The sequence below is a fragment of the Nycticebus coucang genome, chromosome 4 (assembly GCF_027406575.1).
Source record: "Nycticebus coucang isolate mNycCou1 chromosome 4, mNycCou1.pri, whole genome shotgun sequence".
NCBI lineage: Eukaryota > Metazoa > Chordata > Mammalia > Primates > Lorisidae > Nycticebus > Nycticebus coucang.
Window position 1 is genome coordinate 40,982,669 of NC_069783.1, and position 22,266 is coordinate 41,004,934.

The 22,266-nt window shown below is 44.4% G+C and overlaps 1 protein-coding gene across 5 annotated transcripts in view; it reads left to right on the forward strand.

Moving 5' to 3' along the window:
* Positions 1–22,266, forward strand: part of MTA3 (metastasis associated 1 family member 3) — a 190,223-nt gene that overhangs the window by 8,831 nt on the left and 159,126 nt on the right. For all 5 annotated transcript variants that reach the window (XM_053588513.1, XM_053588514.1, XM_053588517.1 and 2 more), the window contains one exon: positions 1,872–1,965. In XM_053588513.1, coding sequence (XP_053444488.1) covers positions 1,872–1,965 — 94 coding nt within the window. The remainder of the gene's footprint in view (positions 1–1,871; positions 1,966–22,266) is intronic.

The following is a 22,266-nucleotide window of genomic DNA, read 5'->3' on the forward strand; positions in this document are numbered from 1 at the left end:
CAATATTTTTACAGGACTATTTCTATAGAATACTGCTGCTGAACATCATAAAATTGACTAATTTCTTGCGGCCCATATATATTCTTATTTTTTTATATTTGAATATACCTGTAAGCCCAGAAAAATTCTGAACTCATTCTCAGCTTTGTTTGAATATGGAAATCACAATAGCATTTTATTGTAATCTGTGTGTTTTTACAAAGAACTTTGTAGTGAATGATTGACCTTCTTGAAAGCCCTTAGAATTCTTAGGAAATAGGAGAGTATGAGCCTGGGCCTAGCTGCAATAAATTACAATCTAACTGAATATTGATTGTATTCTATTTTTTTTTTTTTTTTGAGATAGAGTCTTAAGCTGTTGCACTGGGTAGAGTGCTGTGGCCTCATAGCTCACAGCAACCTCAAACTCCTGGGCTTAAGCGATTCTCTTGCCTTAGCCTTCCAAGTAGCTGGGGCTACAGGTGTTTACCACAATGCCTATTAGCTAAGGCTATTTTTTGGTTATAGTTTTCCTTGTTGTATGGCGGGCCTGGGCTGCATTCGAACCCGCCAGCTCCCGTGTATGTGGCTAGCGCCCTAGCCACTGAGCTGCAGGCACCGAGCCTATTGATTGTAGACGGTACTCAAATAGGTGGTTCTGCGTTCATAACTCAAGCCTTTTAATACTTTTTTAGATGTGGATGTAAACTAAGTGCTACTAAGAATATTGACTGTTATGGATTTGTAGACACCCTTGGGATGGGGAGTGCTTTTCCAGGTCATCTGGTACATTCTGCATGATAGCTGTTCTGCAGTACAGAGCTTCACCATCAACCGAACATAGGATGTTTAGAGGAAGACTGGGTAATTTCACAGTTAGTCTGTGATTTTTAGGAATGGGTTTGGAGAATGTATGTTTAAGTGTCTTAAGTAAATCATGTTTGTTTTTAACAGTTTTAGGGATTAGTTTCCTCCTTTTCTTTTTTTTTTTGAGATAAAATTTCACTCTGTGGCCCTGAGTACGGTGGAATCATGGTAGCTCACAGCAACCTCTAGCTCTTGGGCTCAAGCTATCCTTTTGCCTCAGTTTTTCTGTTTTTAGTAGAGACAGGGTCTCACTCTTTTTTTTTTTTTGTAGAGACGGAGTCTTACTTTACTGCCCTCGGTAGAGTGCCATGGTGTCACACGGCTCACAGAAACCTCCAGCTCTTGGGATTACGTGATTCTCTTGCCTCAGCCTCCCAAGCCTCTGGGACTACAGGCGCCCGCCACAGTGCCCGGCTATTTTTTTGTTGCAGTTTGGTCGGGGCTGGGTTTGAACCCGCCACCCTCAGTATATGGGGCTGGCGCCCTACTCACTGAGCCACAGGCGCCACCCAGAGTCTCACTCTTGATCAGGCTGGACTTGAACTCCTGAGCTCAAGCAATCCACCTGCCTGGGCCTCCCAGAGTTGCTAGGATTATAGGCCTGAGATGCCACATGTGATCAAGGGATTAATTTCTTAAAGTTAATCAGAGTTGGCTTGGTGCCTGTGGCTTAAGCCGCTAAGGCGCCAGCCACATACACCTGAGCTGGCGGGTTTGAATCCAGCCTGGCCCACCAAACAGTTATAGCTGCAAAAAAAAAAAAAAAAAAAAAATAGCCTGGCATTGTGGCTGGCACCCATGGTTCCAGCTACTCCGGAGGCTGAGGCAGGAGAATTGCCTAAGCCCAAGAGCTGGAGGTTGCTGTGAATGAGACGCCTCGGCGCTCTACCGAGGGCGACAAAATGAAACTCTGTCTCTAAAAAAAAAAAAGAATGACCTTATAATTATGTTGCATCTAGTTTTGCTTTATGAACTATTTGACTTCAAAATTCAGTACCAATGACATTATTTTTCCTATTTCATAGACTGCAAGTGGCAACGTGGAAGCAAAAGTGGTGTGCTTTTATAGAAGACGTGATATTTCCAACACGCTTATAATGCTTGCAGACAAGCATGCTAGTAAGTTTTCCTTTTCTTGGATTAAAATATGTTTGTCTTGTGTTTTTTTTTTTTTTTTTTTTAGGGACAGAGTCTCACTTTATTGCCCTTGGTAGAGTGCTGTGGCGTCACAGCTCACAACCTCCTCCTGTGCTTAGGCGATTCTCTTGCCTCAGCCTCCCAAGTAGCTGGGACCACAGGTGCCTGCCACAACACCCGGCTGTCTTGTGTTTTTTACGATGAGGAAAAATACTTTTTGTTACCCAAAGCTTTTTGCTTGTCCAGTTATCTTTTTCTTTTTTTTTTTTCAATTTATCTTTTTCATATTTATTTATTTATTTATTTACTTTTTGAGCAGTGTCTCATCTCACTCTGTTGCCCAGGCTAGGGTGCTGTGTAGCAACTGCAGACTCCTCAGTTCAAGTGATTTTGTTTCAGCCTCTTGAGTATCTGGGACTAAAGGTGCCAGCCAGAATGCCCTGCTAATTTTTTTATTTTTAGTAGAGATAGGGTTTACTATAGCTTGGGGTGGTCTAAAATTCCTAAACTGAAATGATTCTCCAGCCTTATCTTTTCAGAGTACTAGGATTAGAGGTACAAGCCACCATGTCTGGCATAGTAGGCGAATTTTAAAGAATTTGCAATTCTCCTATCAATTAAAAAAAAAAAAATAAGGCTCAGTGCCTGTTCAGTGGCTAGGGCACCAGCCACATACACCAGAGCTGGCAGGTTCAGACCAACCCAGGCCTGCCAAGCAACAGTGCCAATTATAACCAAAAAAATAACCAGGCATTGTGGCGGGCGCCTGTAGTCCCAGCTACTTGGGAGGCTAAGGCAAGAAAGTCGCTTAAGCCCAAGAGTTTGAGGTTGCTGTGAGCTGTGAGGCAAGGGCACTCTATTAATAGAGGGTGACATAGTAACACTCTGTCGCAAAAAAAAAAAAAAAAAAAAGGCTGGGTGTAGTGACTTATCTCTGTAGTCCCACCAATTTGAGAGGTTTATTATGGAGGATCTTATTTTATTTTTTATTTTATTTTTGTAGATTTTGGCTGGGGCCGGGTTTGAACCTGCCACCTCCAGTATATGGAGATAGCACCCAACTCCTTGAGCCACAGGTGCTGCCCCTATTATGGAGGATCCTGAGCCCAGGAGACCAGTCTGGGCAACATAGCAAGACCTTGTCTTTATAAAAAAATTAAAAAATTGACCGGGTGTGGTGGCTCACACCTACAATCTAGCATTCTGGGTTGCCGAGGTGGGTGGATTGCTTGAACTCACAGGTTCGAGACCAGCCTGAGCAAAAATTGAGACCCTGTCTCTACTAAAAATAGAAAAACTGAGGCAAGAGGATCGCTTGAGTCCAAGAGTTTGAGGTTGCTATGAACTATGTTGCCATGGCACTCCTACCGAGGCCAACAGCTTGAGACTCTTGTCTCAGAAGAAAAAAAAAAAATAAAAAAATAAAAAAATTTAGCCAGGCATAGTGGCATGCCTGTAGTCCTAGCAACTCTGGAGGCTCAGGCAGGAGGATTGTTTAATCCTGGGTGTTTCAGGTTACAGTGACCTGTGATTCTACACTCTGGCCTGGGTAACAGATCAAGACCCTCTGTCAATAATAACAGCAAAAGGGTGGTGCCTGTGGCTCAACGGAGTAGGGCGCCAGCCCCATATGCAAGAGGTGGCGGGTTCAAACCCAGCCCTGGCCAAAAACTGCAAAAAAAATAAAATAAAATAAAAAATAATAATAACAACGATAGGGTGGCACCTGTGGCTCAGTGAGTAGGGCGCTGGCCCCATATACTGAGGGTGGTAGGTTTGAACCGGTCCCAGCCAAATTGTACCAAAAAAATAGCGGGGCGTTGTGGCAGGTGCCTGTAGTCCCAGCTACTCGGGAGACTGAGGCAAGAGAATCGCCTAAGCCCCAAAGCTAGAGGTTGCTGTGAGCTGTGATGCCACAGTGCTCAACTGAGGGCGACAAAGCGTGTTCTGTCTCTAAAAAAAAAAAAAAATACACATAGCAAAATACCCAATATACTCACATACATATAGAAAAGAAAGCTGTTTTGCAGGTGGGAGGACTGCTTGAGCTCAGGAGTTTGAGACTAGCCTGCAGAAGAGCAAGATTCTGTCTCTACTAAAAGTAGAAAAAATTAGCTGGGCATGGTGATGCAGGCCTATAGTTCAGCTACTCGGGAGGCTGATACAGGAGGTCCGCTGGATCCCAGGAGTTAGAGGTTGCTGTGAGCTATTATGCCATGGCACTCTACCAGGACAACTGAATGAGACTCTGTCTCAGGAAAAAAAAGAAAAGATGATGGCCTTTTTCAAATCAGAGAAAAGTGCCAAAAATATACAAGTAAATACCTTTATTCAGGTTCAAGGATTGTTAACATTTTGTCCCATTGGCTTTACCATTCTCTACATCATATATTCATAAGCTATATAGGGTGCCAAACTAATGTATGTACATTTCATTTTATTTTATTTATTTATTTATTTTGAGACAGAATCTCAGGCTGTCTCTCTGGGTAGAGTACTGTCGCATCATAGCTCACAGCAGCCTCCACTTCGGGCTCAAGCAATCCTCTTGCCTCAGTTTCTCTATTTTTAGCAGAGACGGGGTCTTGCTTTTGCTCAGGCTGGTCTCGAACTCATGAGCTCAAGCAATCCACCCACCTTGCTTCCCAGAGTGCTGGGATTATAGGTGTGAGGCAGTGCACCTGGTCATATATATACATTTTAAAAAAGGAAACTATTAAAATTATACTAATACATACTGATAATAAAAGATAAATACAAGTCATGTTTGGCTCTTGCAATTACAAAGGATACTTAAAGTTGTTACCATCAGCATCCAGACATTTCTGATTACGGCAAACTACTACTTGAGCACCGTTAACCAAAGTGTAGACTAGTATTGTGGCTGCAATCTGTTTCAATTTTTTTGTGAAGAACTACTTGTGTAACCAGTTTTCTATGGTACACCACATTTCTTTTTTTTTTGAGACACAGTCTTACTTTGTCACCCTCGGTAGAGTGCCATGACATCAGCTCACAGCAGCCTGCAGCTCTTGGAAGTAGGCAGTTCTCTTGCCTCAGCCTCCCAAATAGCTGGGACCACAGGTGCCCGCCACAACGCCTGGCTATTTTTTGTTGCAGTTTGTCCAGGGTCGGGCTCAAACTCGCCACCCTCAGTATATGTGGCCGGTGCCCTACTCACTGAGCCACAGGCGCCTCTTGGTATGCCAAATCTTTAAGGTCCTCCATAGATAGAAGTTAAGGGGTATTAAATCAGGAGAACATGGGGGAGACTCAGCCACACTTCTGTCTGTTTCTTATCCCTTGTCCTGGCAAATTCTCATCAAGGTAAGCTCTCACATCTCAGCAGTGTACATAATAATCTTGGGATGAAAATTTTTTTTTTTTTTTTTTAAGAATGTGTCCTATGCTTATTCTGGTAGCTCCTGTCTCAGGTGCACATTGTTTGATAGACTTCTGTAGTGAGTGTGTAAACTGTTCCAATACTGTACTAGAAGAAACAGCATTGTGGCGGCGCCTGTGGCTCAGTCGGTAAGGCGCCGGCTCCATATACCGAGGGTGGCGGGTTCAAACCCGGCCCCGGCTGAACTGCAACCAAAAAATAGCCGGGCGTTGTGGCAGGCGCCTATAGTCCCAGCTACTCGGGAGGCTGAGGCAGGAGAATCGCTTGGGCCCAGGAGTTGGAGGTTGCTGTGAGCTGTATGATGCCGTGGCACTCTACCAAGGGCCATAAAGTGAAACTCTGTCTCTAAAAAAAAAAAAGAAACAGCATTGTGGTTTTTTTTTTTTTTTTTTTTTTTTTTTTTTTGCAGTTTTTGGCTGGGGCCTGGTTTGAACCCACCACCTCCAGTATATGGGGCTGGCGCCCTACTCCTTTGAGCCACAGGCACCGCACAACAGTATTGTTTTCTTTTTGCTGTGAGAAGCCCCCATGTGTCTCAAACTTAACGTGAATACATGCAGTTAGGCATGTTGGAGGTTCTCTCGCATTCTCCTCTGTTGTTAACATTTCCACAATATTCTCAAATTTCTTTTTTTTTTTTTGTTTTTTTTTGTAGAGACAGAATCTCACTTTATGGCCCTTGGTAGAGTGCCGTGGCCTCACACAGCTCACAGCAACCTCCAACTCCTGGGCTTAAGCGATTCTCCTGCCTCAGCCTCCCGAGCAGCTGGGACTACAGGCGCCCGCCACAACACCCGGCTATTTTTTGGTTGCAGTTCAGCCGGGGCCGGGTTTGAACCCGCCACCCTCGGTATATGGGGCCGGCGCCTTACCGACTGAGCCACAGGCGCCGCCCAATAGTCTCAAATTTCAAATAGCACATCAAAATGATTTTATGTTCCTCCAATGACAATTGTGCTTCTGCCATTTTCTTTGATTATTTGTGGCATGGTGATGCTAATATTCATTTGATTAATATCAACTTTTGAGTGAATGTCATACTACACATTGTTACTATAATTGAATTCAACTTTAAAAAGTAATACATATTGGCTCAGCACCTGTAGTGCAGTGGTTATGGTGCCAGCCACATGCATCAAGGGTGGCGGGTTCGAACCCAGCCCTGGCCAAGCTAAACAACAATGACAACTGCAACCAAAAAGGAAAAGGAATAGCCGGGCATTGTGGTGGGCACCTGTAATCCTAGCTGCTTGGAAGGCTGAAGCAAGATCGCTTAAGCCTAAGAGTTTGAGGTTGCTATGAGCTGTGATGCCACGGCACTCTACCTACCATGACAGCTTGAGACTCTGTCTCAAAAAAAAAAAAAAAAAGAGAAGTAATACATAGATAACATTGCTTAAAATGTGTATACATTTTTTTGGTACCTCTTGCACATATACATATTTATTTATTTATTTATTTATTTATTTTTTGTGGTTTTTGGCCGGGGCTGGGTTTGAACCTGCTACCTCCGGCATATGGGACTGGCGCCCTACTCCTTGAGCCACAGGCACCGCCCTACATATTTATTTTTTCTGAATGATTTGAGACCGAGTTGGAGTCTTGTGTGATTTTTCTCTAAATGGAAAAGGAAATTCTATTCCATAACCACAATACACTAAACTAGTCAGGAAATTTAATGCTTACAAAAAACTATTATCTTTTGCACATTCTGTATTCAAATTTCATCAGTTGTCTCCCAACAGTGCTCTTTTTCTTCCACGCTTTTTTTTTTTTTTTTTTGAGAAAGAGTCTCACTTTGTCATCCTTGGTAGAGTGCCGTGGTGTCATACAGGTCACAGCAACCTCAAACTCTTGGACTTAAGCGATTCTCTTGCCTCAGCCTCCCAAGTAGCTGGGACTACAGGTGCCCGCCAGCATGTCCGGCTATTTTTGATGATGTTGTTGCCATTGTTGTTTAGCAGGCCTGGGCTGGATTTGAGCCCACCAGCCTGGGTTTATGTGGCCGGCACCCTACCCACTGAGCTATGGACCCCACCCTTTTTTTTTTTTTTTTTAATATTACTTTTTTCTTTCTGGAACAACCCCTTCCAAATGCACTAACAGTGTTCTTTATTGCTGTATATCTTTTCAGACACTATCAGATCAAATCCAGGCTCATGTATTGCATTTAATTGTCATATCTCAAGTGGGCAAGGTGGTTCATTCATGTAATCCCAGCACTCTGGGAGGTCCAGGTGGGAGGGTTGCTCGAGGCCAGGAGTTCAAGACCAGCTTGAGCAAGAGCAAGACTGTTTTTCAAAAAAATAGCTGGGTTGGGCAAGCTGGTGCTCACCTATAGTCCTGGCTACTCTGGAGGCTGAAGGAGGATAATTGCTTGAGCTCAGGAGTTTGAGGTAGCAAGGAGCTATTATGGTGCCACTGCACTTTAGCCTGGGTGATGGATGATGGAGGGAGATCTTATTTTAAAAATGGAAACAAAACAAAAAACTCAAAGCAACCTCAAATAATTTTGCTATCTCCTTTATATGGAGCAGTCCTCAGGCTTTGTGTTTCTTTTTGTTTGTTTTTTTTTAGGCAGAGTCTCAAGCTGTCACCTTGGGTAGCTATGGTGTCATAGCTCACAGCATCCTCTAACTCTTGGGCTTAAGTGATCCTCTTACTCAGTTTTTCTATTTTTAGTAGAAACGGGGTTGCTTTTTGCTCAGCTGGTCTGAAACTCATGAGCTCAAGCAATCTGCTCACCTTGGCCTCCCAGAGTGCTAGGATTACAGGCGTGAGCCACCTTACCTGGCCAGCCTTTGTGATTTTTGACCTTGACCTTTGAAGAAAACAGGTCATTTTCATGAATTTATCTCAGTTTGGTTTTATGTAATGTTTCTCATGATTAGATTCAGTTTAATATTTTTTTGTGGTGATGGCAGAGATGTTGACGTTGGAATGTTAGTGTATTTTATATGAGCACATAATTGGGTCTGTCCTAATATTGGTGATGTTCGATTTGAAGAGGTGGGGTTAAGGTGGGGTCCCTTTGTAGTTGATAGTTATTTTGGGGGAGATACTTGCTAACTATGTATATACCTTTTTCTTGGCCGAATATTAACCCATGTATTTTAGCATCTATTGATCACTATGTATTTTAGTATCTATTGATCACCTATTTATTTTTGAGACAGAGTCTCACTACGTCACCCTTGAGAATGCCTTGATGTCACAGCTCACAGCAATCTCAAACTCTTGGGTTGAAGTGATTCTCTTGCCTCAGCCTCCCAAATAGCTGGGGACTATAGGCACCCACTACAATGCCTGGCTATTTTTTTTGTTGCAGTTGTCATTCGCCACCTCAGGTGTATGTGGCTGTCGCCTTAGCTGCTTGAGCCACAGGTGCCGAGCCACTGATACTCAGTTCTTATCACATCCTGGTCTGAGTCATTATGCTCTTATAAAATGACATTCCTTCCTATTAGAAGTTTTTTCTTGGGTGGCGCCTGTGGCTCAAGGAGTAGGGCGCCGGTCCCATATGCCAGAGGTGGTGGGTTCAAACCCAGCCTTGGCCAAAAACCACAAAAAAAAAAAAAAAAAAAAAGAAGTTTTTTCTTTTTTTAGAGACAGAGTCTCATTTTGTCGCCCTTGGTAGAGTACCATGGCTACTTGGGAGGCTGAGACAAGATGATTGCTGAGCCCAAGGGTTTGAGGCTGCTGTGAGCTATGATACCATGGCACTCTAGCCAGGGTGACAGTGAGACTCTATCTTAAAAAAAAAAGAAAGAAAGAAAGAAAAAAGCTTTGATGTGAAAGAGCATGTTGAGAACTTCAGATTTTGAAATTTATGTAATATATAGAGTGTTTAATATGTTAATGGGTCTTTTGACTGAAAGGGGATTTTTATGAAAGAACTTGTACCTTTTTGAAGAATAGAACTAGGAATCGTATCCAATGTACTCAGCCCTACTATGAAACTAATTTATAGTTTTCATATGAAAGCTATAACCCAACTATAACCTAAGAATATGGGGAAATGGGAAAGGGAGAGAAGGGAGGATGGGCGGAGGGAGGGTAATTGGTGGGACCACATCTAGGGTGCATCTTACAAGGGTACATGTGAAACTTACTTACTAAATGTAGCATATAAATGTCTTAACACAATAACTAAGAAAAAGCCAGGAAAGCTATGTTAACCAGGGTGATGAAAATTTGTCAAATGGTATATAAAACCAGTGTATGGTGGAAAAAAAAAAAGAAATAGGAATCGTGATTGTTGCTTTGAAGTACTGAAATTGTACATTTTGAGAATTGGATGTTTTGAATACATCTGCTCTGTTCTTTCTGGCTTTCATTCCTGGTTTTGGCACTGAGTACATTCAGAGTGCTCTGTGTTCTTTAATTTTGGGGACATGGTGTTGATCATCCTTCTAGACACCCTGCATCTTGTTTATGGTTGTTGTGCCTAGCCTTAAATTTCCTAGGGAACTCTGAAGAGTAGTCAGACTACCAGTTGTTTTGTTTAATAATTTGGTTGATTGAAAAGAACCTGTAGTGGTTATAAAACATGATCCCCTAAATAATTGGCATTCCTTCTAATGAGAGGTAAGGTCTCTGTCTTTTCCACTTGGTTCTGGGTAGGGTTGTAATCAACAGTGAGGTGGGAAGTAAAGGGGATGTGGCTTCCAAGGCTAAGTCATAGTAGACTGTAGAGTTTATTATGCCTGATTTTGTAAGGTTAGCTCCCATGGTGTCCCTGTTTAGGATTTAGCCACCATGCTGTGAGAAGACCAGGCAATATGGAGGGACCATGTGTATGTGCTATGTATGGTTGGTAGACCTGGCTGAGCCCAGGTGCCAGACATGTGGATGAAGGAGCTGCCAAATGATCCAACCCTAGCTCTTTGAGACTTTGGTTGAGAACACAGGGGTCCTCAAACTGTGGCCCGTGGGCCACATGCGGTGGTGTGATTGTATTTGTTCCCCTTTTGTTTTTTTACTTCAAAATAAGATGTGTGCAGTGTGCATAGGAATTTGTTCATAGTTTTTTTTTTTTGTAGAGACAGAGTCTCACTTTATAGCCCTCGGCAGAGTGCCGTGGCGTCACACAACTCACAGCAACCTCCAACTCCTGGGCTTCAGCGATTCTCTTGCCTCAGCCTCCCAAGTAGCTGGGACTACAGGCACCCGCCACAATGCCCGGCTATTTTTTGGTTGCAGTTCAGCCGGGGCCAGGTTTGAACCCGCCACCCTCGGTATATGGGGCTGGCGCCTTACCGACTGAGCCACAGGCGCCACCCCATAGTTTTTTTTTTTAAACTATAGTCTAGTCCTCCAACGGTCTGAGGGACAGTGAACAGGCCCCCTGTTTAAAAAGTTTGAGGACCCCTGTATTAAGGAGTAAAGACAAGACTTACAGGCAGCGCCTGTGGCTTAGTGGGTAGTGGCCAGCCCCATATACCCAGGGTGGCTGGTTCGGACCCAGCCTGGGCCAAACTTCAACAAAAAAATAGCCAGGCACTGTGGCAGGTGCCTGTAGTCCCAGCTATTCGGGAGGCTGAGGCAGGAGAATCGCTTGGCCCCAGGAGTTAGAGGTTGCTGTGAGCTGTGTGATGCCACGGCACTCTACCGAGGGCGATAAACTGAGACTCTGTCTCTAAAAAAAAAAAAAAAAAAAAAAAAGACTTGAGTTCGAGTGACCTTGCCTCCGTCTCCCAAGTAGCTCCCAACTAACCAGCAGGTACCATGAGACCAAGCTAGATTTTTTTTGTTGTTGTTTAGTAGGCTCGGACCAAGTTCCAATTCAATAGTGCTTCAGTGTATGTGGCTGGTGCCCTAATCACCGAGCTACAAGCGCCCAGCCCACCATCCCTTTTTTTTTTTGGCAGTTTTTTTGACCAGGGCTGGGTTTGAACCCGCCACCTCCGACATATGGGGCCTGGGGCTGGCGCCCTACTCCTTTGAGCTACAGGTGCCACCCCACCAAGCTAGTTTTTTTTTTTTTTTTCTGCTTTTAGTAGAGATGGAGTCTTTATTTTAACTCCTGAGGTCAGGCAATACAGCTGGCTCAGCCTCCCCAGAGTGCTAGGATTACAGATATGAGCCAGCTTGCCTGGTCTGTGTCTCTGTTTTCATATTGCATGGCTGGATACTTTTGGGACAGCCTTCATATATGTCAGTATATACTGAAGGCTCAATGTATAGTTGACAACACAATTATGAAATATGCAAGATAAAACCCTAATTTTGAAACAAATATATGAAAATAACATTTCATAGATATTTATGTGTATTTATATATATATGTGCTTGTGGTATGCAGGTATGGATTCTACAAAATGAGAGCTGTTAAAAATAAAGAGTAAATGGGTGGCGGCTGTGGCTCAAGGAGTAGGGTGCTGGCCCCATACACTGGAGGTGGTGGGTTCAAACCTGGCCCTGGCCAAAAACTGCAAAAAAAAAAAAAAAAAGTAATTAGAATAAGAAAGTGTTTTTGATAATTTAAAAAAAATGTACAGTAAAATAAAACAATGAATAGAAGGGCTGAATAATAATGACACTAATATGAAAATTTAAAAATTTTGGAAATATCTCATAGTATAGAACAAGAAGACAAGTAAGAAGTATGGTAGGCCAGGTGCAGTGACTCACACCTATAATCCTAGCACTCTGGGAGGATGAGGCAGTTGGATTGCCTGAGCTCACAGGTTTGTGACCTGCCTGAGCAAGTGCCATACCCCCGTCTCTAAAAATAGCAGGGCATTGTGCAGGTGCCTGTAGTACCAGTTACTCAGGAGGTGGGTTGCTTGAGCCCAAGAGTTTGAGGTTGCTGTGAGCTATGATGCCACGGCACTCCACTGAGGGCAACACAGAGAGACTCTGTCTCATTCAAAAAAAACACAGAGGCATAAAGCACTTACCTGCAATGATCACCCCTGTGTAATAAGAAGGAGGTCTTAGCATAGGGCAGGTGAAAGACAGCTCCAAGGCAGTCTTGCCTCAGGATTACACCTGTAATCCTAGCACTCTGGAAGGCCAAGGTAGGTGGATTGCCCCTGAGCTCAGAGATTCGAGACCAGGTCTGCCACTACAAAAAAAAAAAAAAAAAAAAAAGCCGGGCGCAGTGGTGGGTGTCTGTAGTCCCAGCTTCAGCAGGAGGCTGAAGTGTGAGGATTGCTTGAGCCCAGGAGTCTAAGGTTGCTGTGAGCTATGATGTCATAGCACTCTGCAGGGGTGACGAAGTAAGACTCAGTCTTGGAAAAAAAACAAAAGAAATGGGCGGCACCTGTGGCTCAAAGTGATAGGGTGCCGATCCCATATGCTGGAGGTGTGGTGGGTTCAAACCCAGCCCTGGCCAAAAACCACACACACATACATTAAATACATAAATAAATAATCAATTAAAAAACAACAACAACAAAAATTAAAAAAAAAAACCCCAAACAAAAGAAATATGATAGATAGAGGGCTGCCCATTGTTCAGTGGTTAGGGGGCCGGCCACATAATCCAGTGCTGGTGGGTTCGAACCTGGCCTGGGCCGCTAAACAAAAACCAGGCATTGTGGTGGGTGCCTGTAGTCCCAGCTACCAGGGAGGCTGAGCCAAGAGAATGACTTGAGCCCAAGAGTTTGAGGTTGCTGTGAGCTATGAGACTACAGCACTCTACCGAGGGTGACAAAGTGAGACAATTAAAAAAAAAAAAGAAATATGATCGATAAGACTCTTAGGTAGATGGTGCAAGGTGCCTCATGCCTGTAATCCTAGCACTTTGGGAGGCCAAGGCAAATGGATTGCTTGAGCTCAGTAGCTCTAGAACAGCCTAAACAAGAACGAGACCCTTGTTCCTATTAAAAATAGAAAAACTAATTGGGTGTGGTAGCAGGCACCTGTAGTCCCAGCTACTTGGGAGGCTGAGGCAAGAGAATTGCCTAAGCTTAGGAGCTGGAGGTTGCTGTGAGCTATGATGATGTAGGATTACAGGCATGACCCACCATGCTCGGCCAGAAACTCTTGTCTTAAGAAAAAAACAGCATTTGGCTTCTGGACATATCTTCTAAAACTTTTTTTTTTAAAAAACAAAATCTTTAATCTCAGGTAGTTTTATTTTATTCTTAATTTTTTTGTACTCATGGTAGCGTGCCCACACGGATCACAGCAATGTCCAACTCCTGGGCTTGGGTGATTCTCTTGCCTCAGCCTCCCGAGTAGCTGGGACTACAGACGCTGGCCACAACACCTGGGTATTATTTTGTTGCAGTACTGTGGGGCTGGCGCCCTACCGACTGAGCCACAGGCACCCCCCAGTTTTATTTTATTTTTTTAAATTAAAAAAAATTATTTTTGCAGTTTTGGCCTGGGCTGGGTTTGAACGCGCCACCTGCAGCATATGGGGCCAGCGCACTACTCCTTTGAGCCACAGGCACCGCCCTCAGATAGTTTTAAAAGATAGGTCCAGAAGCCATAAGCTGTTTGGGCTTTTTTGTTTGTTTTTTATTTTTGAAAAAGAGTGCCATAGTCTCAGCCTAGGTCACAGCAACCTCAGACTCCTGGACTCAAGCTATCCTCCTGCCTCAGCAGCTACCCAGGTAGCTGTGATTACATCTGGCTAATTTTTCTATTTTTAGTAGGGAATGCATCTTGAGTTTTGTTTAGGCTTGTCTTGAACTCCTGAGCTCAAGCAATCCTCAGTCCTTGGCCTCCCAGAGTGCTAGATTATAGGTATGAGTGGTGGCACCCTGAATTCTTTTTTTTTTTTTTTTTTGGTAGAGACAGAGTCTCACTGTACCACCCTTGGGTAGAGTGCCGTGGCGTCACACGGCTCACAGCAACCTCTAACTCTTGGGCTTACGCGATTCTCTTGCCTCAGCCTCCCGAGCAGCTGGGACTACAGGCGCCCGCCACAACGCCCAGCTATTTTTTTTGTTGTTGTTGTTGCAGTTTGGCCGGGGCTGGGTTTGAACCTGCCACCCTCGGCATATGGGGCCGGCGCCCTATATGGCCCTATACTGAGCCATAGGCGCCGCCTGCACCCTGAATTCTTTTGAAATTTGTATATATAGTTGTGTATATTTTTATAATAGTTTATTCCTTTTTATGACTGACTAGGATCCTGCTATATGACTACATCAGAAATTTTCCATTTACCTGTTGATGGAGATTTTAGTCATTTCCATTTTGGGCTATTATGAATAAACCTTATACTTTTTTTTTTTTTGTAGAGACAGAGTCTCACTTTATCGCCCTTGGTAGAGTGCTCTGGCGTCACAGCTCACAGCAACCTCCAACTCCTGGGCTTAGGCGATTCTCTTGCCTCAGCCTCTGAATAGCTGGGATTATAGGCACCCACCACAACGTCCGGCTACTTTTTTTTTTTTTTGAGACAGAGTCTCACTTTATTACCCTGGGTAGAGTGCTGTGGCATCACAGTTCACAGCAACCTCTACCTCTTGGGCTTAGGCAATTCTCTTGCCTCAGCCTCCTACGTAGCTGGGACTACCGGTGCCTGCCATAACACCTGGCTATTTTTTGTTGCAGTTTGGTTGGGCTGGGTCTGAACCTGACGCCCTTGGTATGTGGGGCCGGCGCCCTACTCAGTGAGCCACAAGTATCACCTAACCTTTGGATTTCTGCAGTATCAGTTGTAATGTCTCCTCGTTTATCTCTGATTTTGCCTATTTTGGTCTTTTTTTGATTGTTCTTAGTGTAGCTTAGAGATTTGTCATTTTGCTTATCTTTTCAAAGTTCCCACTTTTTGTTTTGTGGCTCTTTTGTATCATTTTTGTTTCATTTCCATTTAATTTGGTTGTGATTTTTATTATTTCTTTTCTTTTTTTTTTTTTGTAGAGACAGAGTCTCACTTTATGGCCCTCGGTAGAGTGCCGTGGCCTCACACAGCTCACAGCAACCTCCAACTCCTGGGCTTAAGCGATTCTCTTGCCTCAGCCTCCCGAGCAGCTGGGACTACAGGCGCCCGCCACAATGCCCGGCTATGTTTTGGTTGCAGTTTGGCCGGGGCCGGGTTTGAACCCGCCACCCTCGGTATATGGGGCCGGCGCCTTACCGACTGAGCCACAGGCGCCACCCTATTATTTCTTTTCTAATTATTTTGGGTTTGTTCTTGTTTTTCTAGTTCTTTGACCATAATTAGATTGTTTACTTGAAGGTTTTCTACTTTTTGTATTTCGGCACTTAATTGCTATAAATTGTTCCTCTTGCTACTGCCTTTTCTGTTTCCTGTAGGTTGTGATAACTTGTTTTCATTTTCATTTGTTCTGAGAATTTTTTTTTTTTTTTTTTTGAGACAGACCCTCAAGCTGTGGCCCTGGGTAGTGTGCTGTGCCATCACAGCTCACAGCAACTTCCAACTCCTGGGTTCAAGCGATTCTCCTGCCTCTGCCTCTCTGACTACAGGTTCCCACCACAACACCTGGCTATTTTTTGGTTGCAGCCGTCATTGTTTGGCGGGCCAAGCTAGATTTGAACCCTAGATTTGAACCCGCCACCTCAGGTGTATGTGGCTGGCACCTTAGCCCCTTGAACCACAGGCACCAAGCCTTTTTTTTTTTTTTTTTTTTTTTGAGAGAAAGTCTCATTTTGTTGGCCAGGCTAGAGTACCATGGTGTTGTCCTAGCTAATAGCAACCTTAAACTCCAGGATTCAAGTCATCCTCCTGTCTTAGCCTCCCAAGTATCTGGGACTTCAGGTGCCCATCACAATTCTTGGCTTATTTTTCTGTTTTTAGTAGACATGGGGTTCTCACTCTTGCTCAGGTAGGTCTTTCCTTTTTTTTTTGGTTTTTGGCCGGGGCTAGGTTTGAACCCGCCACCTCCGGCATATGGGACCGGCGCCCTACTCCTTGAGCCACAGGCACCGCCCAGATCTTTCCTTCTGAGCTCAAGGGATCCTCCCACCTTGGACTCCCAGAGTGCTAGGATTATAGGTGTGAGCCGTTGCTCCCAGCCTGTTCTTAGAAATTTTAAATTTTGTCTTTAATATCTTCATTGACCCACTAGTCATGCAGGAATATATTGTTTAATTGCCATATGTTTATATAGTTTCTAGTGTTCCTGTTATTAATGTCTAGGTTTATTTTGTTGTAGTCAGGGAAAATTCTTGATATGATTTCACGTTACTTTTTTATTTTTTATTTTTTTTGACACAGAGTTTCACTTTTTCACCCTCTGTAGAGTGCTTGGCTTCATAGCTCACAGCAACCTCCAGCTGTGAGCTATGACTATAGGCACCCTCCACAACGCCCAGCTATTTTTTGTTATAGTTTGACGGGGGCCAGGTTTGAACCTGCCACCCTCAGTATATGGGGCCAGTGTCCTACTCAGCCATGGGCGCCACCCTTTTTTTTTTTTTTTTAATTTGGCCGGGGCTGGGTTTGAACCCGCCACCTCCGGCATATGGGACCGGCGCCCTACCCACTGAGCCACAGGCGCCGCCCTTTTTTTTTTTTTTTTAATTTGGAAATCTAGGTTTGATCTTTTTTTTTTTTTTGTTTTGTTTTGTTTTTTTTTGGCCGGGGCTGGGTTTGAACCCGCCACCTCCGGCATATGGGACCGGCGCCCTACCCACTGAGCCACAGGCGCCGCCCTTTTTTTTTTTTTTTAATTTGGAAATCTAGGTTTGATCTTTTTTTTGTTTGTTGTTTTTTGTTTTTTTTTGGCCGGGGCTGGGTTTGAACCCACCACCTTCGGCATACGGGACTGGCGCTCTACCCCTTTGAGCCACAGGCGCCACCCTTTTTTTTTTTAATTTTTAAAGACTTTTTGTGGTGGCTCAGGCCTGTAATCCCAGCACTCTGGGAGGCTGAGGTGGGTGGATTGCCTGAGCTCATAGGTTCAAGCCAAGGTTCAAGACCAGCCTGAACCAAAGCAAGTCCTCATCTCTAGAAATAGCTGGGTGTGGCTTGGAGTTCATAGCACAGTGGTTACAGTGCCAGCCACAATCACCAAGAGTGGCGGGTTCAACCCGGCCGGGCCAGCTAAACAACTGCAACAAAAAGTAGCTGGTGGCGTTGTGGCAGGCACCTGAAGTCCCAAGCAGCTTGGGAGGCTGAGGCAAGAGAATTGCTTAAGCCCGAGAGTTTGAGGTTGCTGTCAGTTACAATGTCACAGCACTCTGCTGAGGGCCACAAAGTGAGATTCAGTCTCAAAAAAAAGACTTGTTTTTCCTTTTTTTGGCCTTTATTCAAATTGATATGAGGGTACAATATTTAGGTTACATTGTTCTCACTTCTAGGGTAAAGTTCCATTTGTAGAAGAGCCCTTCACCCAGGTGGCATATTATACGCTCTCCCAGTGTGCACAGTAGGTGAGATCCCGCCTCCTGCCCTCCCTCCTTCCGCCATACGTCTTCCCCTGCCCTCCCGCTTCCCTCTACTCCTGACCTGGACTATCATATTGCTTTATTGTTCTTGGGAATATGTAATTGTTTATATATTGATTTCATATTAGTATGGAGTGCATTGAATATTTATCTTTCCATTCTGGTGATAATTTACTAAGAAGAATGTATTTCTGGGCGGTGCCTGTGGCTCAGTGAGCAGGGCGCTGGCCCCATATGCCGAGGGTGGCGGGTTCAAACCCAGCCCCGGCCAAAACTGCAACAACAAAAAAAAATAGCCGGGCGTTGTGGCGGGCGCCTGTAGTCCCAGCTACTCAGGAGGCTGAGGCAAGAGAATCGTCTGAGCCCAGGAGTTGGAGGTTGCTGTGAGCTGTGTGATGCCACCGCACTCTACCGAGGGCAATAAAGTGAAACTCTGTCTCTACAAAAAAAAAAAAAAAAAAAAAGAATGTATTTCTATTTTATTTATTTATTTATTGCTCTCAGTAGAGTGTTGTGGCATCATAGCTCACAGCAACCTCAGACTCTTGTGCTTAAGCATTCTCCTGCGTCATCTTCCCAAATAGCTGGGACTACAGGCACCCACCTGGGCTGTGTTCAAACCCACCAGCCCTGGTGTATGTTGGCAGCACCATAGCTGCTGTGCTACTATGTATTTAAACTCCATCCAGGTAAATGAAAAAGATGTAAAGTCTTCCTCTTATTTAATGGCTAAATAATATTCCATGATATACATATACCACAGTTTGTTGATCATTCATGGGTTGATGGGCCCTTAGGTTGCTTCCACAGCTTGGCAGTTATGAATTGAGCCACAATAAACATTCTAGTGCAAAAGTCTTCGTTGTAAAATGATTTTTGTTATTCTCGGTAGATACCTAATAATGGGATAACAGGGTCAAATGGAAGGTGGTCTATATTTAGGATTCTTTGAGGATTCTTCATACTTCTGTCTGGAAGGGCTGTATTAGAAGTGTTCCCTTCTCTCCACATTCACGCCAGCATCTCGTGTTTTGGGACTTTTTTTTTTTGAGACAGAGTCTAATTATGTCACCCTCAGTAGAGTGCTATGGTATCACAGCTCACATCAACCTGAAACTCTTTGGCTTGAGCAATTGATTCTCTCTCTCTCTGTTTTTTTTTTTGTAGAGACAGAGTCTCACTGTACTGCCCTCGGTAGAGTGCCTTGGCGTCACACGGCTCACAGCAACCTCTAACTCCTGGGCTTAAGCGATTCTCTTGCCTCAGCCTCCCAAGCAGCTGGGACTACAGGTGCCCGCCACAACGCCCGGCTATTTTTTTTTCCTTTTTCTTTGTTGCAGTTCGGCTGGGGCTGGGTTTGAACCCACCACCCTCGGCATGTGGGGCCGGCGCCCTACTCACTGAGCCACAGGCGCCACCTGTGATTGATTCTCTTGCCTCAGCTTCGCAAGAACCTGGGACTACAGGCGCCCGCCAGAGCACCTAGCTAGTTTTTTTTCTTTTTTTTAGACAGAGTCTCACTTCATTACCCTCGGTAGAGTGCTGTGCTGTCACAGCTCACAGCAACCTCCAGCTCTTGGGCTTAGGCAATTCTCTTGCCTCAATCTCCCAGGAAGCTGGGACTATAGGTGCCCTACACAATGCCCTGCTATTTTTTTGTTGCAGCTTGGCCGGGGCCGGGTTTGAAACCACCACCCTCGGTATATGAGGCCGGCGCCCTACTCACTGAGCCACAGGTGCCGCCCTGGCTATTTTTTTTTTTGTTGTTGTTGTTGTTGTAGTTGTCATTGTTGTTTAACAGACCTGGGCCAGGTTTGAACCCTTCAGCTCTGGTGTATGTGGCCAGCACCCTAACCACTGAGCTATGTGTGCCAAGACATGTTTTGTGACTTTGTGATGTGGGCTAATCTTGCTGGGGTTAGGTGATATCTTAGAATGGTTTTGATTTGCTTAAAGACTTGTTTTGTGGCCTAATATATGGTCTAGAGAATGATCAATGGGCTGAAAAAAAGAATGTGCATTTTTAATTTTTTTTGTAGAGACAGAATCTCATTTTATTGCCCTCTGTAGAGTGCTGTGTTATCACCCTGCTCACAGCAACCTCCAACTCCTGGGCTTAGGCGATTCTCTTGCCTCAGCCTCCTGAGTAGCTGGGACTACAGGTGCATGCCACAATGCCCGGCTATTTTTTTATTTTATTATTTTATTTTGTTGTTGCAGTTTGGCCCAACCTGCCACTAGGGCATATGGGGCCTGCACCTTACCCACTGAGCCATAGGCACTGCCCGCATTTTTTCTGTTTTTGAGACAGTCTTACTTTGTCGTCCTCGGTAGAGTGCTATAGTGTCACAGCTCACAGCAACCTCTAAGTCTTGGGCTTAATCTACCCTATTGCTTCAGCCTCCCAAGTAGCTGGGATTATAGGCGCCCACCACAACGCCTGGCTGTTTTTTGTTGCAGTTGCCACTGCTGTTTTAGCTGTCCGAGGCTGGGCTTGAACCCGCCACCCTCGGTATATGGGGCCAGCACTCTACCTTCTGAGCCACAGGCGCTGCCCATTTTGTTTTTTTTTTTTGTGCCAGAGTTTCACTTTGTCACCCTTGTCCCTGGGTAGGGTGCGCTGGACTCATAACTAATAGCAACTTCAAACTCCTGGGCTCAAATTATTCTCCTGCCTTGGCCTCTCCTGTAGCTAGGACTATCGGCACCCGCCACAATGCTCGGCTAGTTTATCTATTTTTAGTAGAGACGGTCTGGATCTTGCTCAGGTGGTCTTGAACCCTTGAGTTCAAGCAGTCCACCCACCTTGGCCTCTCAGAGTGCTAGGATTGTAGGTGTGAGCCACTGTTCCTGGCCAAGAATGTGTATTGTACAACTGTTGGGTGCAGCAGTCTGTAAATCTCTGTTAGGTCGTTGAGGTCTTTTGCAAAAATTAAGTCCTTTTTTTTTTTTAAATGTAAGATGGGGAGTGAGAAGGTTTAGGTTTTCTTTTTTTGTTTTTGGAGAAATATTCTTTGTTTCTGTGGGTAGAGTGTAATGTTATCGAAGCTTGTAACCTCAAATTCCTCGCTAAAGCTAATGTCTTGTCTTAGCTTCCTGGTAGCTAGAACGACAGGCACATGCTGGCTAATTTTTCTATTTTTAGTAGAGAAAGGGTGAAGCTTTTGCTCAGACTGGTTTCAACCTCCTGAGCTCAAGCAATGCTCTTGCCTTGGCCTCTCAGAGTGCTAGAATTACAGGGATAAGCCACTATGCCTGGCCTTAAGTCTTTATTTCTTTGCTGGTTTTCTGTGTGGATGATGTGTCCCATACTGAAAATGGAATGTTGAGTTCTCCACTGATTATTGTATTGGGGTGTCTCTCTCTTTTGAGCTTTGATAATTCAGAGTCTTCAGAATTGATCACCTTCCTACACTGACCACCTTCTTAAATTGACCTAATTTGACCAGACATGCACCCTTCCATACACCGTTAAGTTTGTTACAATCCCTATGTTGTAGACTTATGTAAGTTCTACTGTATTTGCTTTATAGTATATCGGGTTGTTCCAGTGCTGGGTGCATATCTACTTAGAATTGTTATAGCCTCTGAGAGAATTAATGCCTTTATTGCTATAAAAAGATCTTTTTGTCTTTTTTTGTTGTTGTGACAGAGACACACAGCTGTTGCCCTGGGTAGAGTGCTGTGACGCCATGGCACTCACAGCAACCTCAAACTCTTAGGCTCAAACAATTCTCTTGCCCCAGCCTCCCAGGTAGCTGGGACTACAGGCGCCGGTGACAACGCCCAGCTATTTTTTTGTTGTTGTTGCAGTTTGGCCGGGGCTGGGTTCAAACCCACCACGCTCAGCATATGGGGCTGGCGCCTACTCACTGAACCACAGGCGCTGCCCAGATCTTTTTGTCCTTTTTTACAGTTTCTGTCTGGAAGTCTGTTTTATCTGATAGAAACATAGCTATTCCTGATTTTTGCTGGTTTTCATTTGCATGGGATATCTTTTTCCATTCTTTTCTTTTCAGTCCGTGTGTGTACAAAGGGCCTGGCATTTTCCCCATCTCTTGCTTCCTTTCTTGACATGTCTTCTCTGCACTCTCTGGCTCCCCTTTGCCTTCCACCACAAGCAGAAGCAGCCTGAGGCCTCCACCAGACTGGGATATCAATTTTGAACTTTCCACCCATTAAAATTGAGAGCCAAATCTTTTTTCTTTATAAATTATCCACCCTTGGGTATTCCTTTATAACAGCACAAAATGGACTAAGACACAGGATCTTGCTTTTTTCATGTTTATCTTGGCTATCCTGCCAAACCCATACGTGCTTTTCTTTTTTTTTGAGACAGAGTTTCACTAAGTCTCCCTCGGTAGTGTGCCATGGTGTCACAGCTCACAGCAACCTCAAACTCTTGGGCTTAAGCCATTCTCTAGCCTCATCCTTCCAATTAGCTGGAACTACAGGCACCCACCACAACGCCCGGCTATTTTTGTTGTTGTTGGTGTTGTAGTAGTTGTCATTGTTGTTTAGTGGGCCCAGGCTGGGTTCCAACCTGCCAGCCCCTGTGTATGTGG